Below are 18,145 nucleotides of genomic sequence, written 5' to 3' on the forward strand. Positions count from 1 at the left end.
GTTTCAGTACTCAGTGCATCAGAATTATTTCTGTTACTTGGTGCATTACACTATGATTCAATCAGGCAGAACAGACCTTTGCTTATGTAACTGAATGTAAGAAATAATTTTCTTCTTTCTTCCAGGGCTTCCAGACCTAAAGAAAGTGGTGGTGATTCCATATGTATCCTCAAGAGAAACCATAGATATTTCTAAGATTCCAAACAGGTAATGGGAGCACTGCTGGGTACAGAGGTGATCTTACACATGTGCTGGGGTCATGCTTTCAGAAAGATTTGAAATGGTTTTTTTTTCCCTCCTTCTTATGCAGTGTCTTTTTAGAAGACTTCCTTGCCACTGGGAAAGGAGACCAGGCTCCCCAGCTGGAGTTTGAGCAGCTGCCTTTCAGCCATCCTCTCTTTATCATGTATTCCTCAGGCACCACAGGGGCACCAAAGTGCATGGTTCACTCAGCAGGGGTATGTCCTCCTCCTGGAGCTTTGCTGCTTGCCTTACATTTTGCCTTTAACAGCATCACTCTGATATACTTTAAGGAAGAATTGATTGCTGATGGTTTTTCAGTAACTTGACTGTGAAGCTTTTTATTTGTTAGTGGCTATTTGAAAGCAAGTGTGGATTGGTAAGGACAGTAAATACCTTGGTTTAGAGATCAGTGTGGAGACCTGTCAGATTCCAGGTGGGTTGGTAAGGACAGTAAATACCTTGGTTTAGAGATCAGTGTGGAGACCTGTCAGATTCCAGGTGGGTTGGTAAGGACAGTAAATACCTTGGTTTAGAGATCAGTGTGGAGACCTGTCAGATTCCAGGTGGGTTGGTAAGGACAGTAAATACCTTGGTTTAGAAATCAGTGTGGAGACCTGTCAGATTCCAGGTGGGTTGGTAAGGACAGTAAATACCTTGGTTTAGAGATCAGTGTGGAGACCTGTCAGATTCCAGGTGTGTCCTGGGAGCAAGTGTCATTCACAAAAGCACCAGTGGAAGTGGCCTGACTGATGTGTGAAGAAGAAAAGTCAAAGAACTTCAGTTGGGTGTTTGCAACTGATTTTTGGACATGGTTAGCTTGAGGCCCATAGGGAGCTTGTAATTTTTATTACCTGGATCATTTTTTACCTTGAACACTGGTTCATGTTTATCAGTTTAGAGTATGTCATCCTCATAAGTACTTTAAGGGGAGGGTAAGCCAAAAAGTTGCAATCTCCTTGAGTGTGGTTTTTGCATTGCATTGAAACTGCTTGAGGCAGTGGCTTGTGTATAATAATCTGATATTATAAAGATAATATCTGATATTGGTGCCAGAATGACCCTTGCTCAGGTGCTTTCCACTTGCTGTTCATGTTCCAAAGCTCTAAAAATAGAGGAAGTGATTGCAGCAATCACTTTAATTGAAACTTTAATTCTGCTCTAATCCTTGATAGAAGGCAGGTTTTCCCCATTTAGGGCAGGCAGGGTGTGTTGTGCAGAGCATCTGTAGCAGTGTGTGTAAGTGGAACTGCACAGCTTTTAGCCAGTCCCCCATTTGTGCTGTTTGCTCTGCAGGTCAGGGGGAGCCTCCTGCAGGGCTGGGTGGCCTGAGGACAGGATCCTTTGATGCTGTGCCCCCAGTGTGGCTGTTCTTGCCTCCCTTTGATGGCAGGGACTGGAGGATTTGCCCCCAGACAAATCCCCTGCTGCTGTAACCACTCTGCTCTGTGTTATCAATCAGCAGGAGATCATAGCAGGCAGTACCAAGTGGGCCCTTTGGGACACAAACCCAGTGTTTGGGAAGAAGAAAGGAGGTGGGTTTTGAAGCTTGACAGCTGTTTTGAAGCTGTGCTGGCTTTACACTGGGTAAATACTTGCAGAGGTGGATTAGCAAAAACAGGACAGGTGTTTTGTTCAGTGATGGCTGATAAACAGTAGAGAGGAAAAATAACTGTAGATCAGAAAATGGGAGTTTTCTCTTGCAAAGTTCTTTCTTTTCCCATGTTACCTGTTAGCTTGCCCTGAATCATGACTCTGCTCTCCAGCTGAATCATGTGCAGAGCTACCTTAGAGTTTAGGTCCAGACTACTCATCCTTGCTGGGTGGATGGATGAGTAAGATCTATTGTTTGTGATGATTCTGTTTCCACTGAGCAGCTCTGCAGTTGTGGTGCAGAATGATTTTTTCTTTTTTTCTGGTGCTAGCACCTCTGGCTGAAAAGCGAATTGTTGAACTAGGGACCTCAGTGTTTGAATAGGGCCTACACAAAGTCCATGCAAATAAATTCTTAGATGTCTTTTAAACACTTGATTGGCTTTGTCTGTTTGTTCTAGGCTTAATCTTGTTTCCACTGGAATTAATAGGATGATTTGCATTGATTTGTTTTTTAAAAAAAGCAGAATTAGCCTACTGTCTTTGTTTTATTTTCCAGCTTTAGTTTAAATCAAATGTGTTTCTGGTAGTGTAAACAGCAAGAAGAGATGACATTTTGGTGAAGACATTTCAATTATTGCTTATTTATAGTATGCTCCAATGCTGGTTTGTTACTGTACTGATTTTAGATGCCAACAGGCAGCTTAGTTTAAATTCACAACCCAGTTTCTCTAATTCTGCAGTAAGTTTCTGCGCTGTTTTCTTGCTACACAGTGAAATGACATCCATAAATAAAGAAAATGAAGCCAGGGCATGGGAGATGATTTAAAAAATGGTGGCTCAGAGAAGGAGGCTTTCTTTTTGATCCTGGAAGCAAAGCTGTGTGGTTTTGGCCAGTTGGGTGTGCTGCAGAACAACATTAGTAATTGTTATTCTTTAGTCCTAAAAACATTGGTGGTTCTTCTTGCTTCATTCCTACCAGGCCCCTTTGCAGTAACTCCCTGCTCCCAGCTATCTAAGGAGAGAATTTAGAGCTAAAATCCTCTTCAGTTCACATCTGTGCATCTCAAGGGCTTGCAAGGGTTGTGTTTCAAGCTGTGCAGTGCTGCAGATCCCTGTGCAGCTGCAGGCAGAGCCCTCAGGGGCTGTTCGGTGCCCAGAGCCCAGCCCAGGAGTGTGGCAGTGCCCAGCCCTGCCCTGCTGGGGCTCTGCACAGCTGGGCTCACTCTCCAGATGTTCAGCCCCTCCCCAGCCTGGCCTGGCCCCAGGAGCAGCAGCACACCCGGGAGTTTTATCAGCTGTGAAGTGATAAATGCTTGGGGTTGTAAAAGTCCTGTAAATAAATGAATCCTATAAATTAACTCAGAGAGCGTTTTGGGCTGGGTTTAGAGCAGCTCTGCCTTCTCCCAAGTCCTTTTGTCTCCAGCCTGAGAGGTACCAGGTTTTGCAGGGAAATTCTTCATAGCCTATACCTAAAACCATTCTCAAAAATCCCCTTTTGGTTCCAAGCTGCGAAGTAGCAAAAACTAAATGAAGGAAAAAGAAAATCAGTATTTATCTGAATTGAATATAACTTTTAATTTTGATGTTTTGTGTGGCTCTTTCAGAATCTCCTGCAGGAACAATGAGCTTTCCTTTATAAATGCAGTAATTATGTAAACACCTGCAATTCTTTTGGCAACTTTACCAATACAGGTCGACACAGTGTTTCCAAATCCCGATTTTGGGTGGTTTTCAGCTGTAGGAGATGGCAGCTGTAGCTAGATGGCAGCGTTGTGACAGCTGAGGCTGTTCCAACAGCAGTAGGTGAATTCAGACCTGCTTCCTTTGAGCAGTGAAGTGAAAATAAGATTTACTCCTTTATTTTTATTTAATGTTTTCTGCTTTTTCTCCCGAAGCATGTGCCAGTTTTATGACTCTCCTTTTTCATTTTCAATGTTTATCTGTAATCTGTTTTCTTTCGGTGTAAATCTTGTTTCATGCTTATGAGGCTCTTAATAGTTTCACTGTGACTCCTTGCATAAATGCAAAAACCATTTTTTATTTTAACATTGGCTACATTAATTTGTCACTGCAGTGAAGTGACTTAATGAAGTAGTCTGTAAATTTATTTATCCTAGCAAGTTGTGCTTTAATGATGATCAGGGAAGTGGTTTAGCTGCATTTCCAGCAAAAGGAAATAATACATTTCAGGAGATTATTAATATTGATGCTCTGAGCAGTGAGACATTTCACATTTCTAGTCACTCCAGTGTTTACAAGAGATCTGTGCTGTCTGGTCTTTTGTCTCCTAGATGTTAATAGATAAGATAATTTGGACACATGGTGCTAATGTTCAGCAGCTGCTGCAGTTTATGGCAGCTCTCAGTCCTCCACTCCTCCCATTGCCCAAATTCACTGAAAATGAAATTGTCCAAGGGCTCCTCTTGCAAAGGCTGGCTGCTGCAAGCCTGCTGTTCAAGTGAGGGTCTGCATGGAGCACTCTGCACTGATGGCTGTGTGCAGCTGGGAGGGAAGGGAGTTGTTTATTCCATGGATTAAAACTGATGTGCAGTGGGCACTGCTGAGGTCTAATGAGAGAGGCTGAAGAGTTATGTGAGAAAATGGAGAATGCAATTGCTGCTGCTGTTAGATGGGCCTGGGATTTACTTCAGTTGCAGTTGAGGGGAATGCTTGCTTTAATCCTGGAGTACATCCTGCAAGCTATTGACTGTTAGTGTTTTTTAAGTCTTAATGTGCTGCCAGAGTTTTGCTTTTTCATTGATGTGATCTTGTATTTTCCTTTCTTTTGCAGGGTACCCTCATCCAGCACCTGAAGGAGCACATTCTTCATGGCAACATGAGCAGCAGTGACGTGATTATGTACTACACCACGGCAAGTGGGGCTTAGGGCATTTTTTAGAAACACTGTAACATCTTTTTCCTGTAAAGATGGGACAACTTGTCATACAAATCCACAAGTACACTTTGTGTGTTAAATTGTTTTGCTGCAAGGGATTGTCCCATCTGAGTTTAGAAAAGAAAATTGGGTGAAATGATAAAATGCAGCAGGAACCTTTCTGATGAAAGGTCCAAACCCATGTTAAATGTTTCTGACCTAACTGCTGAGGAAAATGGATTGATTTTTAGTCTCTTAGGTTTATTGATCAAGCTGCCTCATCAATATCACCTGCAAATCAGATTCCACCTTCCTGCAGGGCTAGTTCATACTCAAGACGAGAATTTGTCTGTTTTGTTTGTGAGGAGAGAAGCTGCTCAGCTCCAAACTTGATAAAGGAAAGGGGATAAACCTCACCTGTGTGGTGGGGGGGGGTTCTTTCTAATGCTGTGATCAAGCAGAAGGGTTGCTAAGCCTGGTGTGACTGTAGCAGTCTGAGAAGGCTGCTGTGTTTCCTCATGAGTTCCCCTGTGAACTCTAACATGACTAGGCAGCTGGCAGAGTCTCCATGGAGGGATCATGGTAATTGCCTTGTCTCTGCCTTGTCCTGCCCCTGCTGTGAAGCTGTGTGTGCAGGGAGCCATGGGATCCCCAGCTCATTAGGTGTTTGTAGGGATCACTTGGATCAGCATCCATCAGAACATGCAGCTGGGGCAGGTGAGAGGATGAGCAGAGCTTCAGCCTAGTGCTGATGTGATCTGACAAAATCCCTGCTGTGGCTTTAACAGAGAAATCCAGGCAGGGGAGTGGAGGGGAAAGTGGCACCTTCTGCACGAGGGCAGGATTGAGCTTGGGTGCAGCTTCTGCCAAGATGTGCATCCTTGTGGAGCTGGTGCAGCTCCTGTGCCAGCTGACAGGCACCAGCTCATGGAGGTTCCTTCTCTCCTGCAGACTGGCTGGATGATGTGGAACTGGCTGGTGTCTGCCCTTGCTACAGGAGCTTCAGTGGTGCTGTATGATGGATCTCCTCTAGTTCCTTCCCCAAACGTGCTCTGGGACCTGATTGACAGACTGGGGTATGTATGCAGGGTTAAATACAGGCTGGTGGCACTGTCACCCTGTCACCCTGCCCCGGGCAGCCTCCCTGAAGGTGCTGCTCCCTCGTGCACAGCATGGCACAGTTTGCCTTTTGGCTCAGCCCTGGGTGGAACTGCTTTTGAAAATTTGTACTAAAACATTTTCTGAGAGAGGGGGAGAGACAAAGAGCTGATTGTTTCAAATTGGAGTCAGGTATTAGAATTCCAGGCAAACAAAGACTTTTGGTTCAATAGTTTTCAAGAGCAGCCTTTTCAAAAGGCAGTAATTGGGAGCAATCTGAAGAGTAATTTCTCAGCACACTCAGAACTTAGTAAATAAGAACTCTTTTACTCTTTTTTCAAGCAGCTCAACCTAAGATTTTAATATACAACTTTGACTTAAAGACATAAATGGACTGGAAAGGCTCAGCAGGGCTGCTTATATTTTCATATTTTCCTTTTTAACCTATAATGCCTAATTCATATTGATAAGCTGTTCAGTAATTGTTTTATGCCATTTTTTGTGCCTGAAAATGCTCACAGCACCCTTTCTTGAAGCTTAGAGAAATGGCAGGTAGCAGATAAACACCTCTAAAACCCTGTGATTGCATTTAGCTTTGTACACTTTGTTACACTTGGATTTTTTTAAAATTTATTTTGTTACTTTCTTATTTTGCCAGCTGCGTGTAAGGAGTAAATGTGAATTTTATGACCAGTAAAACGAGTGTCATTCTTAATTGATAATTAAAATTGTTTGTGGTGGAAAGTGGATGACAAAAGAGTCACTTTCTGACTCTGCATCATTAATAATTTAAACTTCACTGTCTTTTGTGACATGTAATATTTAAAGACTGACATTTTGTCTCTGGCTATTATAACTGAAGCTTAATGCCAAGTCCAAATGCTTCCAGTAAAAAGCACAAAAGAAACCCACAAACTTCAGCCATGCTTCACCCCCCAAAGAAACCCTGGTGGAACAACAGGCAAAAAAATGAGAATTGAGAAAGAACCCAGCTTATTTTTAAGCATTGTCTCCACATGCCAAGAGCAAGTGAAGATAAATGTGTCTGCATGTCTCACTTTTGTAATCTGGCGCTAAAAGCGGTGGCCATCTGGGTGCTACTTCATCATGCAGTCTGTTCCCAGCTCACTCATATGTTAAATATGTTAAAAAAAAAAAAGGCTCCAACATGTGAAGATTACCTTCTCCTCTGAAGATGCAGCACAGTTTCCTTCAGAGAGCATTTTCTGAGGGGATCATGGGGATATCTCATCCTGCGTGGCAGGAATGACTCAAGTGGACAGCCATTAGTGACTGGAATTGGGGGATGGTGACTAAAGGCACTTATGTAGCATTTGGAAGGAAATAAAGGGAGATTTGGCTCTACATGTGCTGTAGAGGAAGTGTCAAAGAGCTTAAAATAGAGAAGCATTTTGTATTCTAATGTAAAATAAGCACTGGTTTGAGGCATGGAAGGAAAGTGAGATGTTACACAAGAGTAAAAATAGTTCACAGGATTGGCACAGAGGGGAGCTGAGGAGCACTGGGCTGGGGCTCTCATGCTGGAAGGCTCCCTGCCCATGGCAGGGGCTGGGACTAGATGATCTCTAGGGTTCCTTCCAGTCCAAGCCATTCTGTGTGCCCTTCCCATGTGCCTGGCGAATTGCTCTGTGCCCTGATGTGTTTGTGCAAGGAGCCTGTTCCGACCTGAGGGGAGTCTTCCACCAGCATGGCACAGAGAGAGATCCCCTTTGGGCAGCGTTGAAATATCCCCTTCTCCTTGCCTGGAACAGTGTCCTGCCTGCCACCCTGCCTTTGGAGGAAAACCCAGCCCAGCAGGATCTTACTCCAGCTCTGCTGGTGTTGGTCCTGCCCCTGCTCTGTGCTGTGTCCCTTATCCTCACCTAGCTCTGCATTTTCTTGAGTGAATTTATGGCTGTAATGTAAAAGGAATCAGCAGAAACCAGGTTTTAATTCTATTGTATTGAGGAGCTCAAAATACCCTTTTAAAGGGCAGGAGGGAATTGTTCACTTGGGCCAAATTTCCTGTTCATTTAGGCATGGGCAGCTCAGGCTTTCACCACTGAGAACTGAACAGGTTTCACCAGAAAATCACTGGTTGCTGTCCCAGAGTAATTTTTTGTCAAAGTTTCCCTGTACCAAGGCACTCTTGGAAAATTATGGCCCATTAATGAAGTAAACATGGTAACATTTTGTGATCTTTGGAGTGTTCTGCAGTTACAAATTCCTGTAAATGTAAGTGAATGTCTCTGGGAGATGGGAAGGCTTTGCTTAATATTTAAAGATAGAGTTAAAAGTTTCAAAGCTGCAGAGATGACATTTGATCTGACTGATTCTGATAGTTCAGAAGGATGTGCCTTGCACTTGGAAAGCTCTGAGAGGCTGCATTGTTTGTCTAATCCACGCACGGAGTGTGTAACAGCCTCTGCTCACTGCAGTGGGAATTGCAGGTCTTTAGAATCTTAGCATATTTAAATATGCAAAACATGTAAACTTCTCTTCCCTCTAGGATCACCATCCTTGGAACGGGTGCAAAGTGGCTGGCTGTGCTAGAAGAGAAAAATTTAAAACCATGTAAGCCTCAAAAAGCTGGTGAATCCCTTCTGTCCTCCCTCCTACCTTTCCTCTCCTGGTTCTGGCTCCCTGTCTTGTCACAGCCCTTTATGTAATTATTCTGGGTTGTAGTGACAAACAGTTCCAAACACTTGGAGAAATTCTGCCTTAACCTGTGCTGCTTTTCTCCTCTTTAAGGTGAAACACACAACCTGCAAACACTCCACACTATCCTGTCTACAGGATCACCTCTCAAATCTCAAAGCTATGAGTATGTCTACAAACACATAAAAAGCAGTGTCCTCCTGGGATCCATTTCAGGTGAGGCTTTTTATGCTGCAGCATCTCAGGAATGCTCTGATTGCCTGTGCAGCTCCCTCCTGCTTGCTTGGGAAGCTTTGGATCATTTGGGATTGGTTAGAGTTAAAGTGGAATGAGCTGTCTCTTTAGTGCTGAGGTTTTCTGCATAATTCACTGTGCCATAATGAAACTCAGGCACTCCAAAGTGGTTTTGGTGGATGTTTTGGATTTTAAGTATGATCATTTATTTTGACTGGCTGTCCTTAGGGGTGGCAGGGTGAGATCAAGCACAGAGTCTATTAACCTACAGAACACACTGTTCTGCATATAGCTGACTTTAGCAGAAAATACCTCTTGGAGAGTTCCCATTTCAGTTCTTTTGTGCCAAGTAATTGGCACTGCAGATGGATTTTTTTGTGGATTATATAATTAGAGAAATATCAAGCCCCCATGCTGTGCAGTTTGTTGTGAGCAGTGCTGGCTGAGGCAACTTCTGCTCACATAAGGTCCACCACAGCACTCCTCATTTTGCTTTGTAACAAGGACTGACTTTTTCAAAGAGCTTTTTAACTCAGTTTGATTTTTAAAATGTGACTATTCTGCTACTGAAGTTATCTCAGACTCTGGGCTCAGTAAGAGTAGTGCTGAATCTAGAACTTGCTACTACAGACATTAATAGACTCCAATGCAGAAGCCTATTTTTGAGAAAAGATAACATGATTGATTTGTGTCTTAATTCTCTTCCATAAAGTCCTAGAAAGACTATAAATATTCCAGTTAAGTAAGCACTTTGACAGTATCTCTTTTCTTAAGATAACTGTTCCTCCTGAAGGCCTGGCTCCCCTCCTCCCATGCTGATAAGGTATAAAAGCTAAGTAAATGTAGCTTGACTGGTTACTTTAAACTAATGAAAACAAACAAGAAAACATTTCTAAGTAATTCTGTAAATATCTGAAGTCTGTAAAGCAGGCCCTGTTTGTTTTCTCTCTCCTATAAATGGAAATTTCCTTAAATGAGATTAAAGACACTGTTGGAAGGAGAAAAGTTTTGCCTTAAGGGATAGCTCTGCATGAAAGGCATACACATAGAAGAAGATATATAAAGTAAGGAAGAAAACCTTTTAATAAAAGTCACAACATGCTAGATAATGCTGTTTGTTCTGTGCTGCTTAGTGTGGATCAGAAGCCTTTGGCAAAGGTTGGCAGTTGGCTGTTCCACTGTTCCCATGTAGTTTTCAGGTTGGCTTTTCCCAAAAAATATTGTATATTCTAAATGGATTTCTTTTATTGCAGGTGGAACAGATATAATTTCATGTTTCATGGGTCACAATGTTACAGTTCCTGTTTACAAAGGAGAAATTCAGGCCAGAAATCTTGGCATGGCAGTGGAGGCATGGAATGATGAAGGTAACTATGATCCAGAATACTGTGCACACTCTGAAAATACAGTAGCAAGGTGATCTTAACTTTGACAACAAGCAGTAAGTGTAGATGCTCTTTGCTTTATTACTCTGTTATTTACAGAAAGGAAATGTGGAAAATCTCTCTTTTGTCAACAGGAAAACCAGTTTGGGGTGAAAGTGGAGAGCTGGTTTGCACCAAGCCCATTCCCTGCCAGCCCACACACTTCTGGAACGATGAGAATGGCAGCAAATACAGAAAAGCTTATTTTTCCAAATTCCCAGGTATGTCCTGAAGGCCTTTGGAGGCTGTAAGGGAAGGCACAGGTTCATTTGCTGCTGCCCAGTGACAGCCACAGGTGCAGCTTTGAGTCCCAATTTCCAGGATGAGCTATTTCATAACACCTCACTGTTTTCTCATGCTTTGTTGTGACCAGAGATCCAAATAAAAGCTGCAAGGGTCTCTGCAAAGCTCCAGTGCAGTTTGGCTGCAGCTGTGCCTGTCCCAGGCTGCAGTGCTTGGCACAGGTGTGAGGTGGAAGGAATGAACATGGCAGGGAGCCATCAGTGAGTGCTGCTGCCCCTCTGCCAGGCTGCTGCTGCCTGCCTGGAGGGGTCAATCCCAAGAGAAAAGTGCTGACCTGCTTCCTTATTAGCATGAGGATTAAATAGATATTAAATATATGCTGCCTCAGACATGCAGCCTTGGCCTTCTACAGGATAAAGTGGACCAGAGGTGTTTCTTAGTAATTGTGGAGGACTCTGCTCATCCTGCTGTGGCACAGCAATGCCAAAATCCCTGGTGCCTCTGGGGCAGGGATTTTTTAAGAGCAGGATCTCCAGCTGCTGTTTTTTGCATGTGGGAACTTTTTTTTTTTAATAAAAAGCAACAGTACAGAATGGATTCACAAGAAAAGTCAGGATGTGCAGCAGGAGACAGTCACACAGGAAACCTGAGGAATGGGAAAGTTGCAGTGTGCATGTAAGCCTGACAGCAGTAAACAGAAAAGAAAATAATCAGTGTGACAGTTTTAAGACTGAAATCACTGAGGTTCTGTCTGGACCCCTTTTCTGTCTTTCCTTGTAAAGGGGCTTGAGATGGTAACAATTAAGTTGGAAAATGGTCTTAGGTGCAAATAACTGAGATTGGTGTTTTTCCTCAGAAAAACTTGAATAGAATTGGGTTTTACTTCTGGTTTTGGCAAGCTGCTGTGGCAGTATCAATCTTAAGTAATACTGAAAAGTCAAACCTGATTTTGCATTAAGACAAATAAAGAACAGTAAGCACAGAAGCTCCCTAGGGAATTGTTGATACCTATTACACAAGCCCAGAAAGCTTCTTGTACAGAATTGTGCATAATAAAAAAATGGATCAAGAAAGACAATGAAAGGAGGTGGGAATGTTGTTACTTCTGTGGAAGAGGCTTCCAGTAATTCAAAATGAGGTGTTCAGAGCAGCTGGTTTTGTAAGGAATGCTGTGTAGTGATTCAAACTAGCCATCAGATGATAACCTGGGGCTTGATCCTGATTTCTGAGCTGCTCCTGGGTGTGCTGGTTCTTACAGTAACTGTGGGGTGGATTGTTGGTGTATTTCTGTGTGTTTCCCTCAGAATATCAGCTGCATTTCTGTGTGTTTCCCTCAGAATATCAGCTGCATTTCTGTGTGTTTCACTCAGTTAATGCCAACTGCATTTCTGTGTGTTTCACTCAGTTAATGCCAGCTGAGTGACTGGATGAGGAAATCCTGCTTAACCTTTGCCATTCCCCCCCAGGTGTCTGGGCCCATGGTGATTACTGCAAAATTAACCCCAAGACTGGAGGAATTGTCATGCTGGGCCGCAGGTACAGGGTTCTGGTGGGAGTGCTGGGAGGAAATAAGTGTTACAATTTGCCATCTTCACCTAGGAGTAAAATACACGTGGTTCTGCCACCCTTGTTATCTTTATATTAATTTTAGTGAATCTCATATTGTGAGTTTCAACCCTTAATCAGAGCAGCTGGATTTGAGGGAAGGGAGCTCATTTTGAGGTTCACTTTTGTATTTATGAACACAAGACTGTACTGGTTTTGTGTTCCATGGTACATAATGGTCCCAGGAGTTTGGACTGAGAGTGCAGCACATCCAGGGTGGGGAATTGGGGAACTTTTGTGGTCTTGGCTTTGCCACCACCTTGTTTTACAGCAAAACTTCCTGCAGAAGGTCAGGCATGAAGTTGTGCCTGTGGCAGTGATCACAGACATTCAGGATCACACCTGAGGCTGAATTTACTGTTTGCATTTCAACAAAATGTTTCATGTTTGAAACAAAGTTGAGTGAATTAATGTTGCTGTGCTCTGTACAGATTCATTCTAATGAGTAAAATGCCTTTTTGACTCAAATTCTCTTAAAATTTTGTTTCTAATGTGGTTTTGCTTTCACTAGAGAGATTTGCTTAATTGCATCAATTTTTCCTCTTGATCAAGCTGTAATCACACTTTAATGTTTCTTTGTTTTCTTTCTGATTTTTCAGTGATGGTACGTTAAATCCAAATGGAGTAAGATTTGGAAGTTCTGAAATCTACAACATAGGTATGAAATCAACTTTCCATCTCTTCCAGCTATGACATTGTTGCCTCAAATGTGAAATACAAGCATTACAAAGCTGTTTAGAAGGATTAATTGGGAAAAAGCTTGCTGTTTTTCAAATGAGACAGTACAGAGTGCGTTAGTATCAGTAAAATTTGATTTTGTCAACTTGAAACTGGTTGTTTTCCTTAAGTATCTGTAGGGTGGGGGGTGACTCACTGGGATATACAAAAGCAATATTTTATGGAGCAGGTTTTTTCTTTTTCCCCTAACCTGTCAGGCTTTTCTTCTTCCCCTCAAGGCAAGCTCTTGACACTGTTTTTATTGTACCTTTCCCAGTAATTAGAAGTAGTTCTTGAGCTTGTGCTTTGTATTTCAAGGAGTGTGTTGTGACAGGGGGGAACTGTCCCTGCAGAGGTGCTGATCTGAGACTCAGGGAGCTGCTGCCTGGTTGTTCTTGTGCCACCAGGACTTTGTCTCCTGTGTGTGCTGCAAAGCCACAGCAAACAGCTTTGTGTAAAACCTTATCTGAAGGTAACAGTAACCTTTGTTGTGGACCTCAATGGGCCTTAAACCTGGATTTTCACATAAGAGCTGAAACTAGACAGGCAGAGGGTGCCAGTTTCCCTATGCCCATGCAGGGGAGGTGATGTTTTGTCTGAGCATCCAGAACACTCCTCAAAGCCCAGCTGTGGCAGTCACATTTTCTGGAAAAATCCCTTGGCCCAGGATCTTCTCCTGGGAAGCTGAGAAGCCTCAGAGAAAAAAGAGAAGCAAATGAGATAAGAATGTTTTCCTGTGTTGTGCTCATGTGTGGAATGAGTTTGGAGATCGTTTCATTGGTTTCACGTGAGTTGTTTTGACTCTTTGGCCAGTCAAGGTCAGGCTGTGTTAAGGCTTTGGAAAGAGTCCTGAGTTTTCATTGTTATCTTTTTAGCCTTCTGTAAGTATCTTTTCTATATTCTTTAGTTAAGTATTCTTTAGTTTAATAGAGAATCATAAAATTATAAATCAGCCTTCTGAGAACATGGAGTCAGATTCATCGTTCCTCCCTCCGCCGGGGCACCCCACAAATACAACACCACCCCACAAACACATCACCCATCCCTAACACAGCTCCCTCTTGCAGTGGAAGCCTTCGAGGAGGTGTCTGACAGCCTGTGTGTGCCCCAGTACAACAAGGACGGCGAGGAGAGGGTGATCCTGTTCCTGAAGATGGCCTCCAGCCACGCCTTCAGCCGCAGCCTGGTGCGGCGCATCCAGGACGCCATCCGCGCTGCGCTGTCCGCCCGCCACGTCCCCAGCCTCATCCTGGAAACCAAAGGCATCCCGGTATGCCAGGGGAGAGGCTGCCTGCTGTTTTCTTTGTCACCTTGAATAGTAATTAAGGAGCAGTTGTCACTGCTCTTCAAGCCCACGTTCGTGGAAATTTTAGCATCTCAAAAGTGTATTTGGGCTTTATAAATAGTTTGTCTGTGTTGCCTAGCAACAGCTTTTCATCTCCTCTTCAGCTAAGCGTGGTTTTTGTTTTTTAAATGGGTTGCTTTTTTCTCAATAGTGTGTTCTTAAACCTCTTGAGAGAAAATATTAAAAAGGTCATTTAACTTTAGCTTTTCTGGCTATCCATAAGCATATTTTGTTTTTGTTTTCTTGTTACGAGTGACTTTCTTAGGAGAGCTGAGAGCACTTGGCAAACTCAGAAGATCATCTTGTAAACCATTTCACTTTTACATCTGTTTAGCCACTTAAATGGAGCTCTATCACTGTCTTAACTGTAACAGTAATTAAAATGAAATTGTTGTGCTTGTTCAGGAGGAGAAATTTGTGCAGCTGAAGGCTCTTCATGCTCAGTCTGTTGAAGCTGTTTTGCTGGAGCTCTTTGTGTGAACTCCTCAGTTGGAATATCTGTTTTACAGCCCTCTCTGATGTTACAGTGTCTCTGAGCAGCAGAATAGGGGTGCAGAGTGTGGTTTTCCCCACTCCATTTGCACATAGACTTGAGTGTGTCCAAACCAAAGAGTTGAGGCTTCAGAGGCAACATTTGAACCTGGTTCCCTTTCCTGCAGGGTGGCTCTCCATGTGGAAGTGCTGTAGGGCTCAGCAGCACTGTGTGGTCCACAGAGGGATCTGGTCCTGATCTCTTGAGTTAATTTTGTTTCAGGATGCTGTTGGCAAATTTTGAGTCCTTGGCTCAGAATGTCTCTGCATGAGTGTAAAATTCCCTGAAGTTCCCATTTTCTGGGCTGTAGCTCAGCTTCTGTGTGGAGTGCGGAACTTGTGAGCTGCGTGGATCACCTGAGTGTTCAGCAGGGAGGTGCTTGAGATGGGCTGCCCCTCAGGAGAGCCTGCCTAGATCATTAATTAGCTCACACATGGATTGAATTGAGTGAATTTTAATTACCTTTCAGGTAAATCTGCCAGTGGTGAAGTGATCAAAGCTGTCTCTCATCTTTCTTTAAAAGTTTTGCTTGGAAGGAAGGGAAACTGCCTATTTTCTGCTACTTTTGGAAATGTGCTTGACTCCTCATCTGCAAACACAATCTGATCCCGACACTGTGTTCTGGTAGAAACAGTATAGCTCTGCTGAGGTGATTTAGCAGCACAAAACATGCTTTTAGTAGGATATTTAGTGTTTAAAACATAGTGTGACTCTGTCTAGTTCTGTCCAGACCAAATAAATGTTCTGGTCATCATCCACAGGATTTACTGATTAAAGCAAATTAATTTACTTGGAACAGCCTTATCTTTTTTTAAAGAGGGCATTTCCCTTGCAGGCCACTGAGCTGTTGTGTCTGGGCATGTGTGAAAATTGAGTTGGGGATTGTTGAGATGAAGGTTGCTCAGGAAGGGTAGGATTACACATGACTTCAGCAGATCTAATAAGGAAAAGTTGGATTTTTGGTATGGATACAATACTGTAAGGGTGTGCTGAGGATTATTCCACCTGTTCTCAATGATCTCCAGGATAAATGGGGTGCCTGGAGCTCACTCAGGAGGTTCAGTGGCTTTGGAGCCAGGACCAGCCTGGGTTCCTCCTTGAGCAGGTGGGATCCTGTCCAAGAACAGGCAGGAACACTGGGGAGGGATTTCTGTGTAGGCTTTTCAAAGCTGCCACCCCAAAATCCCAGTGAGACCAGGAAGGGGCTCAGCAAGCCTTGGTGCCTCTGAAACCAGAGATCCTGGGCTCAGCAAGCCTTGGTGCCTCTAGAGCAGAGATCCTGGGCTCAGCAGGCCTTGGTGCCTTCAAACCAGAAATCCTGAGCTCAGCAAGCCTTGGTGCCTCTAGAACCAGAGATCCTGGACTCAGCAAGCCTTGGTGCTTCTGAAAGCAGAGATCCTGGGCTCAGCAAGCCTTGGTGCCTCTGAAACCAGAGATCCTGGGCTCAGCAAGCCTTGGTGCCTCTGAAACCAGAGATCCTGGGCTCAGCAAGCCTTGGTGCCTCTAGAACCAGAGATCCTGAGCTCAGCAAGCCTTGGTGCCTCTGAAAGCAGAGATCCTGGACTCAGCAAGCCTTGGTGCTTCTGAAAGCAGAGATCCTGGGCTCAGCAAGCCTTGGTGCCTCTGAAAGCAGAGATCCTGGGCTCAGCAAGCCTTGGTGCCTCTGAAAGCAGAGATCCTGAGCTCAGCAAGCCTTGGTGCCTCTGAAAGCAGAGATCCCCCAAGCCAGGCCTGGGCTGCTCCTGCTCACCCTGGAGCACATCTTCCTCCTGGTCAGAAATCACAGCTCTGATCCCAAGAGAAGAATTTGGGATTTTTCTGCAGGGTTATTACTTTGAGCCACACAATGTAATAGAATTTGTGTGATTCACAAGTGGAGGTGAAGCCTCTGTTGGTTCCAGTTTATTTTATTTGCTGTGGTTTGTTTTGAAATGTTTAACTGTAGAGGACCATTTAAGCTCAGTTTCACTTCACCCTTTTAGAAAAACTGTCCAGTTCAGATAAGAAAATCCTTATTTTCTGGTTTTCTTCTTCCAGTGCAGTTGGGCTTTGTTTTTTGAGTCCACCCTTAAAAAATTGAAAACTGTTTGAACACTGGATGTGTCAGAACACAAAAACCAAATATTTTTAGTGTTTATACCGTGGTTTTGTTGTTTTATATTGGAGCTTGATCGTGTTCTCACAGAATTGCCAGTAGGAGTAATAAACTGCCACAAACTCTTTGAATTCTACCTACTCTTCAAGTGATTTTTCAGAAGAAAGTGCTTCAAGTGTAACAAAAGAGAAAGCATTCTGCTGCATTTTGATAGAGTTCTGGAGTTGGTGGGGGGGTTTCATGAATATTTTCATAAAACCACTGCATGAAAAAAAAAGTAATTTTATCTTTGCTGGTTTTGTTTTTCAGTATACAGTAAATGGGAAGAAAGTGGAAGTAGCTGTGAAGCAAATAATTGCAGGGAAAGAAGTGGAGCAGCGGGGAGCTTTCTCAAACCCAGAGGCTTTGGACCTCTACCAAAATATTCCTGAGCTTCAAGACTATTAAAGTCACTGTTTTGGGTTTGGTTTTATTTTTGTGTCTGTCTTTGTTCTGTATTTGTTTTGTATATACCAATACTGTATGTAAAGAAAAAGCTCTATTTAATACCAGTGGTTCTTTTAAAAGGAAAAAAATATTTCATGAAGTGCATTATGAAGGGCTTGGGTAAGCTTAGCTTCCTTTTATTGGTTAAATATGCCATATATTTTGGAGTTTTTTTCCAGCCTGGAAGGAGAAACCTGCCTGTTTTGATTTTTATATATATGAGTGCATCTTTTCTGGTTAGATTTACATCAGCAGCCCATCAAATGGGAGCACCAATAGTTGCAGATAGAGTACTTCTTTCATAAAATATTTGCTTTTTTTTTTAACTGGATTTTTAGCAACACTTTTCGATCCCTGTGTTTGTCCCCTGTAAGGGAGTGCACAGTGATTTTAAACGGTAACCCCGCGTCCCTGAACCATGCAGTGTTCTCAGTGTAGTGTGCATTAAGGTGTTTTTATAAAGCCAAACCATAATGCACTGAACCCATTTGACTCAGAATCATTTCTTGAGATAGCTGATGGTCCCTTTGGGGGTAATTGCTGCTCCATTTTGTGCTGTAGCCTTCTCACTGTTGGAAGCTGCTGCCTGAGAGACCTGTGGGGCTCAGAGGGTGCAGGGAGCATTCCCTCCTCCTCATTCCTGGGGTGTTCCAGGTCATTTCCATGGGATTGCTGACATCACTGGGGATTAACAGAATTACATTTGAAGACGTTTTGCTTCCTTGCTTGAAGTCCTTTATTGGCTGAGGAATTCCAGGGTGTTTCTTTATTAAAAGCTGATGGGTTTTGTAACTTTTTTTACTAAATGTCATGTTGAAAGTGAGAGACCCCTTTTCTAGGTCTGTAACCCTCCAGTTTACAAAGGGAAAAATACTGTCATTAAAAAACTGAGCTTACTGAAACAGGGAAATGGAAGCACTAAATGTTTTGTTTATCATCAAATACAGTTGCAGTAGCTGTACCAACCCTCTGGCATTCAGTGTCTCCTGCACTATTT

At 43.2% G+C, this 18,145-nt stretch overlaps 1 protein-coding gene across 1 annotated transcript in view; it reads left to right on the forward strand.

Moving 5' to 3' along the window:
- Positions 1 to 17,887, forward strand: part of AACS (acetoacetyl-CoA synthetase) — a 36,450-nt gene extending 18,563 nt beyond the window's left edge. The window contains exons 7-18 of the mRNA XM_054289064.1: positions 126 to 207; positions 311 to 458; positions 4,628 to 4,708; positions 5,663 to 5,787; positions 8,319 to 8,383; positions 8,561 to 8,683; positions 9,955 to 10,068; positions 10,221 to 10,346; positions 11,835 to 11,904; positions 12,573 to 12,631; positions 13,758 to 13,960; positions 16,972 to 17,887. Coding sequence (XP_054145039.1) covers positions 126 to 207; positions 311 to 458; positions 4,628 to 4,708; positions 5,663 to 5,787; positions 8,319 to 8,383; positions 8,561 to 8,683; positions 9,955 to 10,068; positions 10,221 to 10,346; positions 11,835 to 11,904; positions 12,573 to 12,631; positions 13,758 to 13,960; positions 16,972 to 17,109 — 1,334 coding nt within the window. The 3' untranslated portion in view covers positions 17,110 to 17,887. The remainder of the gene's footprint in view (positions 1 to 125; positions 208 to 310; positions 459 to 4,627; positions 4,709 to 5,662; positions 5,788 to 8,318; positions 8,384 to 8,560; positions 8,684 to 9,954; positions 10,069 to 10,220; positions 10,347 to 11,834; positions 11,905 to 12,572; positions 12,632 to 13,757; positions 13,961 to 16,971) is intronic.
- Positions 17,888 to 18,145: the final 258 nt, after the last annotated feature.

This window comes from Melozone crissalis, unplaced genomic scaffold, assembly GCF_028551555.1.
Source record: "Melozone crissalis strain CALT ecotype California unplaced genomic scaffold, PUWL_Pcris_2 ptg000063l_1, whole genome shotgun sequence".
Taxonomy (NCBI): domain Eukaryota; kingdom Metazoa; phylum Chordata; class Aves; order Passeriformes; family Passerellidae; genus Melozone; species Melozone crissalis.